Source organism: Galeopterus variegatus, unplaced genomic scaffold, assembly GCF_000696425.1.
Source record: "Galeopterus variegatus unplaced genomic scaffold, G_variegatus-3.0.2 Scaffold60, whole genome shotgun sequence".
Classification (NCBI taxonomy): domain Eukaryota; kingdom Metazoa; phylum Chordata; class Mammalia; order Dermoptera; family Cynocephalidae; genus Galeopterus; species Galeopterus variegatus.
Genome location: NW_007726171.1, coordinates 374,552 through 386,987, shown reverse-complemented (window position 1 = coordinate 386,987; position 12,436 = coordinate 374,552). Strand labels below are relative to the sequence as shown.

Genomic DNA, 12,436 nt, shown 5'->3' with positions numbered 1-12,436 from the left:
CCGCTCTTCAGGAAGGTCAGCTGTGACTGTCTCATCAGGTGAGAAAGAAGAACGCAGCCCTGACAACTGACAGCTGGCACTGGATCTGGCACCGCAAGCCATGTTGTTCCCCAACTGGACAATTTCTCAAACACCACGATCGGGTGAGTGCGCTCAGTGACTGCAGATGACTATGGCAGACATGAGACTCTGCTGTCACAGCTGAGCACAGACAAGAAGAACACTGTGCAAATCACAAAAGTGACCAAGTTACCCCCTTTCCTAGCTACAGGGGTGTTGCTTTCCCAGCTACAGGGGTGTTGGCTGCTTCTTCATCAATGGAGATTCAGCCCTGCTCCATTCTTCCTGCCTCCTAGATAAAAATGATCAAAATACCCAATGATAGCATTTCCCACACTTCCTGACAGGACCCAGTGCAGAGCAAACTCCTGCTTTTATAAGCCCTAAAGAGACCTAACACAAACCTGAATTTCTAAAGCTGCCCTCCCCCCCAGTTCCCCATGGTGTCATTATATAAACCCAATTGTGCTGCACGTGTATTCCTGGTGGCCTGTGGTTGGTGAGTTTGACAGACTTTTCCAGCTCTCTTACCAGCTTCACTTTGGTCTTTGAGTACAGTGCCACGAGCTCCTTTCTGTGGAATCACACTTCCAGAATGCTGGCGGAGATGTTTGGCCAGATCCATTGTCTTTTCCTTGACTCGTGAACTACAGAATGACCAGTCACTTTGTCACCATGCCTTCTAATCCATCCACAGAATTAACTGACTTTTCCTTCTGAAGCAGAATCAGTCAAAAGGAGCAGTTTCTCTCCTTAATTTTGCTATCTGCCAACTCTACCTTCAAAATAGGAGCATCTGGGTTGTTTTCATAAACATCAGGCCTCTCAGAATTTCGGAGGTAAGTGGCTTTGGTGGGGTCTCACCAATGCCTTTTCTTTTCTTTTTTTTTTTTTTTAAAGCTTGCCAAGTGACTCTAACATGTAGCCACTGTTGCAGATCATTGTTCTAAGAAATGAAATTGTCAGCAGCTCAGATTTGTTTTAAGTTAATGATGTCAAGTGCTGCCTTGCATCTCCCTTGCCTCTCATCCCTGTGCCAAGATCCTGTCTGTCCGGTCTCTGCCTCCCCACTGGCTTCTTTGGTGTTCTGAATTATGCGTATTTCTCCCTCACATGGCAGTTTGCATGCCTGGTTCGGGGCTTTGACTCCCACTCAAGGTTTCTCTTTCAACAGTGCTCACACGCACACAGACATGTGTACATACATACCCAACCCCTCCGAGGGGCCTGGAGAGCCCTGCCTTTTTTTGATCTTCAAACTTCTTGAATTTTAGGCCATGGCCAACATCCCTGCTCTCAAGGATAATCTCACTACTCTAATGCTAACAATTTCTTCCTCCTTTGCACCTGTTAAATTCACGATTGTTTGGATCCCTGCACCAAAGGTTTGTCTGGGCTGTAACTTGAGGTTGCTGAAGTGCTTGAAGCCCACAGTGGCATGGAATCAACACAATAGGAAACAGATGCTTTGTGGGAGCTCCTACTTTGTGCTCTGTTTTCACATTCATTATTCTCATTTAAACTTTACAACAACCCAGACTAAAGGATCATTTTACAAATGAGGACACAGAGACTCAGACCTTAAATAACTTGTTCAAGGTCACATACATAGTAAAAATTGTATTGGGGATTTGAAGCCAAGTCTACCCAGCTCCAGAACAGATAGGGTAAAATTAGGGGAGCCATCCCTTTTATCTGTGTCCATTGAGAAATACTTGTTCCAGATGAGGGATTCCTGCAGTTGCTAGGTGAGGAGGGGGCCAGCCTAGGGTGGAAAAAGGTAGGAGGGGGCTGGGCAGTTAGAGTACTGTGAGCTGGTGTGTCTGACTGGGTGGTGGGCAGGATTCAGCAGCACACCAAGCATCCCCTGATTCACCTCTTTACTGCCCATACTGATGTACTTCCCAAGCCCAAAGGCATCTGAAGAGTGATGGGGATGGGACCTTAGAGTGGGTGCTTCACAAGCACACCCCCTTCTTGCCCTGTCCCTGTAGAACCAGCTGGATGAGAGCCAGCAGGAACGGAATGATCTGATGCAGCTGAAGCTGCAGCTGGAGGGGCAGGTAACAGAGCTGAGGAGCCGAGTGCAGGAGCTCGAGACAGCTCTGGCAACCGCCAGGCAGGAGCACGCGGAGCTGACAGAGCAGTTCAAGGTGGGAGTTGGGCCAGGTAGGGGATGTGGTCTGGCTGCTCACCCAGTGTCCAAAATCTGAACCTAGTGAAGAGAGTAAAGGAGAGATGTTAGTGGCCTTCTAAGATGGTTTCTGGTACCAGGGAAATAGGTTTAAGGGGTAGCAGGTGGGATTGAATTGATATGACAAGAGACATGTCCCAAATTGGTAATGAGACTCAATTCTTTGAACATAGGAATGCTAGGGTAAGGTGCAGGTGACTATGTTCACAAGTAAGGGAATGTTTCCTTACCATTCCTTTTTCAAGGAAGGCGATGGGATGGGAGGGTGGGAGCTGCCAAACTCTGTGCTCTTAAGCCTTTGTTCTACCATTTGAGAGATGAGTCTCAACTTCCCTCTTCTTCTGGGGAAACCTTAACTCTAGGGGATTTCCCGGTCCCATGGGGAGCTCACAGAAGAGAGGGACATCCTGAGCCGGCAACAGGGAGACCATGTGGCACGCATCCTGGAGCTGGAGGATGACATCCAGATCATCAGTGAGAAAGTGCTGACAAAGGAGGTGGAGCTGGACAGGTGAGGGGACCTCCTCTAGCCCCATTACTTCCCTTGATTCCCCGTGACCCCCGCACTCCAGCCTCCTGTTTCAGGCTCAAACCTGCTCTCTGTCTCACATGGTTTCTCACTCAGAGTATTTCAATTACTGGGGATAGCTTTTTCTGTCTAGCTCTCTTACATCTTTTCTAACACTATCCTGTATTCCTCACCTTCAGAAATAATCATAGTTACCATTTATTGTGCATCAAAAGCTAAGCAAGAGGTAAGAGTGGAGGATTTCGGGCCGGCCCGGTGGCGCACTGGATAGTGCGCCGCTTGGGAAGTGCGGCGGCGCTCCCGCCCGAGGGTTCGGATCCCACATACAGACCGGTTCCCACTCACTGGCTGAGCGAGGCGCGGGAGCAACACCGAGGGTTGCGGTCCCGTTGCCGGTCCCCGGTCTGGTACGGGGGCAACACTGAGGGTTGCGATCCGTTGCCGGACACGGAAAAAGACAAAAGACAAAAGACAAAAAAAAAAAAAAAGAGTGGAGGATTTGGAAGAAGAGAATGGATAGAACAGTCAGCACAGGATAAGAGAGAATGGACTTCAAATTTTACCACAAGAAAAGATAAGACTCTATTCTCACCATTAAGAAGGGTTAAAACTGGTGTTTCAGAAACATTATAGAATTTCTCCCTCAAAAGAATGTATAAATCATAGAATCTTGGCAAAAGAAGAATAGTATTTTGTGTCTTGAAAATTATATGAAATTGGGCTGGCCCGGTGGCGCACTCGGTAGAGTGCGGCACTTGGGAGCGCGGCGGCGCTCCTGCTGAGGGGTCAGATCCCATATAGAGACCGGTCTGCTCACTGGTTGAGCGCGGTGCGGGTGTGACACCGAGGGTTGCAATCCCGTTACCGGTCACGAAAAAAAGACAAAAAGGAAAAAAAAAAAAGAAAATTATACGAAATTCAAATCTCAGTGTTCATAAACAAAGTTTTATTGGAACACCCCTCATTCATTTACACATTGTCTACAGCTGCTTCTGCATTGAAGTGGCAGAGTTGAGTAGTTGCCACAGAGACCACAGAGACCACATGGCCTGTAAAGCCTAAAATATTTACTGTCAGGCCCTTTACAGAAAAAGTCTGCCAACTTCTGCACTGTTTATTTCTAGATTGTGCTCTAGAACCAGAGATCTTGGGTTCTTGGGGCTTAGAACTAGATCATCTGGTTTGGGGACTTAAGCATCCCAGAGTAAAGTGAAGGTCTGGGCCTAGAAGAGCACATGACAAGAGGTCCAAGTGCTTCATTTCTTCTCTGCGTGACCAGATTATCTGACATGTCACCCCCCAACTCAAAGGGTCAGAGACGCAGTGAAGGCCCTGACTCGAGAACAGGAGAAGCTCCTTGGGCAACTGAAGGAAGTACAAGCAGACAAGGAACAAAGTGAGGTAAGAGGCTCAGAGTTGGTTTGCTTTCTCAGTTGTTCAGCCAGTGTTTATTAGTCCCCTCTGAATGCTGGACACCAAAGGGGATAAAAATGTAAAGAAGACATTGTGGGCACTCTACTAGGGAACATAAGACATGTACCCAAATCAGTATTAGTCAAAGTAGGATATAATAACTGACAAATCCAATAAAGTATTATGGGGTTCCAGAGAGGTCCATGAGAGCACATCTTGTTAAAGACATTAGAAAGGCTTTTTAAAAGGGGGCATGAACTAGCCTAGTACTTTCAAACATTTTTAGCAGGAGAACTCTTTCCTCCCACACACCAGTGAAGTTTTACATCTTATGTGGAACCTCACTGAATAAATAAAATGTGCGTGTGTGTGTGTGTGTGTGTGTGTGTGTGTGTGTGTGGCTGGCAGGCAAAAAAGCAATTATTTTACAACTATAAATTAATTTTTGTAAATTCAAATGTATGACATTTATTTATAAGGTAATTTTGATGGATACCAAACTTTGAAATTACAGGGTATGGATGACTATTCTGCCAGCCCCAGTGGCTAATGTATTTCTGTATTTTGCTTTGGTTGTACAATATTGAGAACACTTTTGGTCACACACAAGTAGGTGCAAATGATAGCAGTTTTTAAACTGTCCATCTTGCAATCTCAGTTTACTCTTCAATAGAAAATACAATAGAAACCTTATTGTGAAGTTTGCACAAAAATGAATTTACCTGGAAACACATGTCGATGGATTGGTGATCTCTAATGTGTTAACTTGTGAGTTTGTGTGTTGTCTTTCAATATAATTTTTAATAATTTAGAAGAAGTTCAAATATTTGCAGAACCCCTAAATCTCTTCCTCAGAACCTGGGCTTCTGTGGAAGATGTTTTTAAAACTCTTTGCTTGGCAATCAGAATGGGTAGAATTTGAGTAGATACAGTTGAGAGGGAGGTCATTGTAGGAATAGAGAAAGACATAAGCAAAGGCTTAGAGGCCAGAAGAGAGTCAGGGAAGCTGAATGTGTGGGTGAAGAGCTTGAGATGAGGCCCAGGTCAAATTGCGGAGGATCTTGACTTTAGTGTTTATTCTGTAAGCAGTGAGAGGCATGGATGATTTTAAAGTAGGGATGACATGTACTTAAAGAACTGTCCTTAAGGGCCAGCCCTTGGCTCACTTGGGAGAGTGTGGTGCCGATAACATCAAGGCCACGGGTTCGGATCCCTATATAGGGATGGCCAGTTGGCTCACTTGGGAGAGCGTGGTGCTGACAACACCAAGTCAAGTGTTAAGATCCCCTTACCAGTCATCTTTAAAAAAAAAAAAGAACTGTCCTTAAGGAATCAGAACCATCCTTAAAAATTAATCTGATTGCCTTGTGGAAAGTGAACTAGTCATGAAGTTATTCAGTAGTCCGAGAAAGAAATGACCAGAGCCTGAGTTAACGTTGTGGCTATAACAGAACAGAGGAAATGGCTGTGGCCAACATGGAGGATTAAGAAGCAATAGGATTTTCTGCGGGCCACTCAGGAGAGAACAGAGCCAGACATGGCACCAAAGTATCCAGTCTGAAGTGACCTGGGAAGTGGTTAGTACTATGGACAGAAATGAGAGTGGAAAAGACTGGGTGGGGTGGAAGGTAGAATATCCTGAGTTTGAGGGGCCTATGGGACATCCAGATTGCATTTTGGTAAAAGAGGAAGAGTGGAGAAACAAAAATGGGAAATGGGATACCTACATGTAAGACCCCAGGCTGTGATGCTGGAGACTGGATGTTCAGGATGAGTCCCTTTGAGCTGAGAACCCAGGAAAGGCTAGCAAGAGCTGAATACTTCAGTTTGTGTTAATCTGAAGAGTGGTACCTTGACCTGTCTCATCACAATGGTTCATTTCCCTGGCCACCCCAATACACACACCCTTTTCCTTACCTACTTTCCACTTCCATCAGGCTGAGCTCCAAATGGCACAACAGGAGAACTATCGTTTAAATTTAGAGCTGCAGGAGGCCAAGGGCCGGCAAGAAGAGCAGTGTGCTCAGGCCCAGCGACTGAAGGACAAGGTGGCCCAGATGAAGGACACCCTAGGTCAGGCGCAGCAGCGGGTGGTGAGTGAAGGCCCCCAGGCAACAGGAAGCAGTGAAAGCTCCAAGGGCTGGTTGTTGAAGTCTGGGTGGCCAGAGAAAAGGGGGAAAGACATGCCTAAAGACTAACAACACAATCCTGAGTCTTAATGCAGTGTGGGTGTGGGGAGCCTAGTTACCTCCCTGGTTCACAGTTTATTCTCTGGGAACCCTGATCTCCATCTCCTTTCTTCTGAGGCTGAGCTGGAGCCCCTGAAGGAGCAGCTTCGAGGAACCCAGGAGCTTGCGGCCTCAAGCCAACAGAAAGCCGCCCTCCTTGGGGAGGAGTTGGCCAGCACAGCAGGAGCCAGGGACCGTACCATAGCTGAGCTACATCGCAGCCGCTTGGAAGTGGCTGAAGTCAATGGCAGGCTGGCTGAGCTCAGTCTGCACTTGAAGGAGGAAAAATGCCAGTGGAGCAAAGAGCGGGCAGGGCTGCTGCAGAGTGTGGAGGTAGAGGGATAGGGGGACCTGGCAGTCTCAAGGCCACTGCCCCCACCTCCATGGGGACTCCTACATGTGGTCAGACCCTCTGGGAAGAGAAGAGGGGTTGAGAACCTTAGAGGATTTAGGAGTGGGAATGGGCTTTGAGGGAGGTATACTTTACTTTCCAGGCATGACCCATACCTAACCAGGGTATCCTAATCCTGATTGCCACATTACCTTCTTTAATTACCATCCTTGGTACAGAAACATTTACCACCCTAGGCACCAGGCCCTACCATAATGCCCATTCCTGATCAGTGCAGTACCTTGCTGTCATGTGCAATCCTTCATTCAGAGGGGTATAGAAAATGAGGAAGGCAAGAAGGGGAAATTGCTCCAAAAACAATTCAGTTAAATAATGGAAGGGACACGGTAAGAGATTGCACTGTTGCCAGTGGCATTCCTTTTCTTTCACCGTCATTCTCCCATTTTTCTTTTTTGACCATCTCCCAGGCTGAAAAAGATAAGATCCTGAAGCTGAGTGCGGAGATACTTAGACTGGAGAAGGCAGTTCAGGAGGAGGCACTGTTGCCAGTGGCATTCCTTTTCTTTCACCGTCATTCTCCCATTTTTCTTTTTTGGCCATCTCCCAGGCTGAGAAAGATAAGATCCTGAAGCTGAGTGCGGAGATACTTAGACTGGAGAAGGCAGTTCAGGAGGAGAGGACCCAGAACCAAGTGTTCAAGACTGAACTGGCCCGGGAAAAGGATTCTAGCCTGGTGAGGCACCCGGCCACCACAGGTCCTGTTCTATGGCCTCCTGAAGCATCAGTGCCCCTTCTCTCTCTGTGCTGGATGTGGGCTGAGAAGTTCTAGGTGCCCACATCTGTGTTGGGTAGTATCTCACTTGCACTCCTCCTAGCCCTCATTGGTTTGAAATGTGCAATGTCCCTTTCTGCTCTCAGGGCACACATCTGGGCCTAGTAGGAGTGACTTAGGAGAACTACAGAGTGCCACCTTGGTATGATGAAGGCCTCTGCACCCCAGCCTAAAGGGTATCATCCAGGTTCACACTCTAGAGGCAGAAAGTAGGACTCAGATGACTGAGTCTCCGTGGCCACAATAAGGGACTGATGGAGGAAGAGTGTTGGGGGTTCTCCTGTGTGTGTCAGGGCAGGAGAGGAGCAAAGGCCTAAGAAGACCTGGTTCTAGATTGTTGGTCCAAGTCCCAGAGCCCAGGTTCTTAGAGGTACATTCCAGGCTCCAGATTCCATCTGACCCTTTCCCTAAGGTGCAGTTGTCAGAGAGTAAGCGAGAGCTGACAGAGCTGCGGTCAGCCCTGCGTGTGCTGCAGAAGGAAAAGGAGCAGTTGCAGCAGGAGAAGCAGGTGAGAACCCATAACTCAGGCCCCTGGATGTCAGAGTTGAGGACTTGAGGGCTAGAAACTTTGTATCTTCTTTTTGTCTCTTAGTTTAGAAATTGGTATCTCTAAGAGAACCCAGAAGCTAAAAATGGGACCATGGCTACTCTTATTAGCTGACAGGAGGAGACTGCTAGGGGAAGAGAGGGATGGGATGTAAGGGGTAATGGAGGGCTCCTGGGGGAAGGGGTCTACTTTAAGTTGTCCCACCCTTTGGTGAAGGCATCTGATCCTGAGAAGCCAAGAGTTCATCCTGAATGCAAGGAAAGACTCTGTAGGCCAGCAGTGTTGGCATCTCCCCACCTCTAGCACCTGCCTCTTTCCTCCCCACTTCCAGGAACTACTAGAGTACATGAGAAAACTGGAGGCCCGCCTGGAGAAGGTGGCAGATGAGAAGTGGAATGAGGACGCTGCCACAGAGGATGAGGATACTGCTGCAGGGCTGAGTCTGTACACCCCCAATCTTGTGATGCCTCTTTCCCACTCGCCCCTGTTGAGGAAAGCTCCATGTGACCCCTCTAAGAGCTGCCTCTTCCTTCTCTGTGTCCTGCCTTTTTCCTTCCCAGACCGTGGCCCCTGTTTATTTTAACTGTATTCCTCATCCAGAGGAGACAGAGCTGACCCAACCCTCTAACAACACATCTTAACCTACAGGCTGCCCAGCGGCACTGACAGACTCAGAGGATGAGTCCCCAGAAGACATGAGACTCCCACCCTATGGCCTGTGTGAGCGTGGAGATCCAGGTTCCTCTCCTTCTGGGCCCCGAGAGGCTTCTCCCCTCGTCGTCATCAGCCAGCCAGCTCCCATTGCTCCCCACATGTCAGGGACAGCTGAGGACAGTAGCTCTGACTCGGTGAGCAATGAGAGGAGCCGGAGCAGAAGCAGTAAGGAGGGGGTAGAGCCAAACCCAAGTGTCCCAGCCTCCAGAGCAGGAACTCTTAGCCATGCAGGGCTCTCTTCTTTTCCTGGGGGAGGGAGGTAGGCCCAGCCTTTCTTCAAGGCCACCAACAGATACAACTCCAAAACCCAATCCAACCCAGTAGCCTCATTGCTTCCAGCACCTGATCCCCTACATTCCTTCTCTTTTTATCCACCAGCCCCCATCAAACACCTCTCCTGCCTCACTCTTCCTGCAGCCCCTCTGTTCACTGTCCCAGCCTTGGCTGCTCTTCCTTTACCTGTCCCAGTGTGCTGCTCCCTTGTCTTGGGACACCACCCCAAAACCCATCCCTGTCTCTTTGGTGCCCAGGAAGCTGAAGATGAGAAGTCAGTCCTGATGGCAGCTGTGCAGAGTGGGGGTGAGGAGGCCAACCTGTTGCTTCCTGAACTGGGCAATGCCTTCTATGACATGGCCAGGTGAGTGCAATTGGGGAGGAGAGGAGGGAGGTGGGAAGAAGTCAGTGGAAAAGGGCATCCAGGTGGAACAGTCACCATGCCCTGCCCCCAACCTCTCCCTTCTTGGTCTCAGCCAAGAAAGGGAGATACAGTGTGGTTGACACAGAAAATTACCCACGACTCCAAATCCCAGGTGCCTTCAGGTAGTCCCTCCCCCATCTTATCAGTGCACTCAGAGGCCCTGCCTTTAACTGGCTTTTGTGTTGTTCTAGCACCATCTTCCATGGAGCCCAAATTGCTCTGCATTCCCTCTCTCCTGCCCCTACCCCTTCCCTAACTACCAGGTAGGTACCTAGGCTCCTCAGGGGAGGAAGGGAGGTAGCCAAGCCCCCAGGAATAGGAGCAGAGAGAAGACTGGGATCCAGCATCCATCTAGCTATGCCTGAGATGCTGTCTCTCTTCCCTGACTTTCCAGGGAACCCTTTGGGACGGGAACCTACAGGGTGAGGGATTCGGGTATCAGATTGCCCTTCTGCCTTCTCTTTTCTTCCTTGGGGCGAGAAGTCAGGGCACAGGGAAGAGAGATTTTATCATCAAGCCCCCAGCTTTGCCTGGATGTGAGATGGGCTCAGGATGGGGAGGGGGTGATGCTGTCATCCTTCTCAGCTGGAGCAGGAAGATGAAGGACGATGTCAGACTCATTTTTAGCCTCATTAGGCAGCAAACGGAGATGGAGTCAGGAGAGCAGGAGGTTGGGGGCTGGGCTCTGCACTACAGAGACCAGCAGGGACTAAAGAAGAGAGGACAGGGGGAACTGGAAAACTAAGGTTTCCAGTATTGTGGGGAGAAAGGTGCCATAGGAGAGATTGGGAGAGGGAATTACCACAAAGCTGCATTTGGAACAGGATAATCTGGGAACTCAGGTACGTGGGTCCCGCTCCCTGAGGCCCACAAGTCAAGAAGGCAATGGAACACATTGACCGTCTCCTTTTCCCCTCTGTCTCTCTTTAGTGGCTTTGCAGTGGGCCCCCTGTCAGAGGCCAACACTGGGGGTCCTGCAACCCCCCCATGGAAGGAGTGTCCTATCTGTAAGGAACGCTTCCCTGTTGAGAGTGACAAGGATGCCCTGGAGGATCATATGGATGGACACTTCTTTTTCAGCACCCAGGACCCCTTCACCTTTGAGTGATCTCACCCCTCCCTAGTACATGCACAAATACACACACACACACACACACACACTCATGCACAGACGCACACTTAGATCTCATACCTGTTTTCTACCACACTGGGTTCCATGATATTCTGTTCCCTAAGAACCGCTCCTACACACACACACACTCATGCACAGACGCACACTTAGGTCTCATACCTGTTTTCTACCACACTGGGTTCCATGATATTCTGTTCCCTAAGAACCGCTCCTGTGTGCCCCATTTTCATCCCAAGCTTTCTGACTTCATCCTCTCCTACCTGGCTGTTTTGTCCCAGGCAGGGTTCCTTCTTGGAAGCAGTGGCTGAATTTACTCCCTAAAAGCAGTTTTGGAGGAACAGAGATAGAGGCAGCCTTCCCCTGTAAGAATAGAATCATCCACTCCCAGCCCTCATTGCTTCTGATACTCACACAGTCTCACACACTCACACCCACACTCCCCTCTCTGATGCCCCAAAGCCAATTCCTGGGGCACCCCCCTCTCCCGTTTGAAGTTTATGTTTGCTTACCTTAGTTTTCTCTGGGGCCTGCATGGAGGCAGCAGCATGGACATCAGGACCTCTTCAGATCTTGTTCAGTTCTCAGCTTCAATGCTTCCCCTTTCTGTTCCCCCATTGCCTTCTGCACGCCACTCCAGCCTTGTCCATAGCCTTAGATAAGTTTGGAGGTATTTGTATTTTTGAGGATTCCTGTACTCTGTCTCCTGCCCCTCCCTGTAAACACATGCATGCATGCGCAGACGCACGCACGCGCACACACACACACACACACACACACCCCGTATCCTCACATGGAAAGAAATAATGTATTTGTGCCTTCTGTGAGGGATGGGGGGACAAGTAGTCCCAGGTATCTCCATTTCCCAGCCCCCCCTTCCTCTCCAGTTTCCTCCCACAGCAATAAGAGCTTCCCCCCTCCATGTCCTCCTATCTGTAGTTTGGACAAATATATTTATATGATATGTATAACTGCTGTCATAAAATGTGTTCTTATGAGGTTGACTGGGGCAAAGAGGGTCCAGACCCTTTTCAACCTTGGAGGAGGGGAGAGGGAGGGAGGAGATTCATCTCTGCCTCGTGGGGGAGGGTGCTGGGCAGTTATTTCCCATTGTACCTCTGGTGTGCTGGCCACCCATGGGAAGAGGAGGAGGACAAACCTTTGTCTCCACTGGGAGGCCTGGCTTGAAGAATACTGCAGTGGGGGAGGAGCAAACCCATGGGTCTACATCAGCTCTACCCATGGGTGCATGTGTGAAGAGTGGGGCGAGGTCTCCACTGCTCAGACCTTCTCCCTGCATAGCAGCCATCACTGTACTTTGGGCCAAAGGGCAGGCACTACTCCTGTCAAGAACCCCTTTGAGCATCCACTTAGTAAAAAAAGCTGTAAGCGCTATATTTCTGAAGACTTTTTCTATTTTCCCCATCCCTACCTCCCTCTCTCCTTATTACCATCTTCGCACACCGGTATGCACACTCTGACTTCACATCCATCCACTCTAACCAGCTTCACAGGCTAGACACACACACACAGAGCATCGTAAAGCATTTATTAAAGAACTGCATGCTCACCAAGGCTCTCAGCAATGCCCTGCACGAGCACATGCATACAGCCCGTTTTTTCTCCATCCCAGTAGCTCCCTATCAGCCACTTTCCATTCCCTTCGGGGCCCCTGGGTAGACCACCCCACCATTCTCTCTTTCCATCCACCTGAAACCCTCTGTCCACCCCCACTTCCAGC

General features: G+C 49.2%; 1 protein-coding gene across 1 annotated transcript in view; it reads left to right on the top strand.

The window, feature by feature from the left end:
• The window catches only part of CALCOCO1 (calcium binding and coiled-coil domain 1), a 33,969-nt gene extending 23,286 nt beyond the window's left edge, over window positions 1-10,683 (top strand). Inside the window, exons 2-13 of the mRNA XM_008576251.1 lie at window positions 2,055-2,213; window positions 2,617-2,765; window positions 4,094-4,184; window positions 6,134-6,289; window positions 6,503-6,757; window positions 7,384-7,509; window positions 8,021-8,116; window positions 8,487-8,595; window positions 8,804-9,003; window positions 9,400-9,506; window positions 9,758-9,829; window positions 10,497-10,683. Of these exons, the coding sequence (XP_008574473.1) occupies window positions 2,055-2,213; window positions 2,617-2,765; window positions 4,094-4,184; window positions 6,134-6,289; window positions 6,503-6,757; window positions 7,384-7,509; window positions 8,021-8,116; window positions 8,487-8,595; window positions 8,804-9,003; window positions 9,400-9,506; window positions 9,758-9,829; window positions 10,497-10,674 (1,698 nt within the window). The 3' untranslated portion in view covers window positions 10,675-10,683. The remainder of the gene's footprint in view (window positions 1-2,054; window positions 2,214-2,616; window positions 2,766-4,093; window positions 4,185-6,133; window positions 6,290-6,502; window positions 6,758-7,383; window positions 7,510-8,020; window positions 8,117-8,486; window positions 8,596-8,803; window positions 9,004-9,399; window positions 9,507-9,757; window positions 9,830-10,496) is intronic.
• Window positions 10,684-12,436: the final 1,753 nt, after the last annotated feature.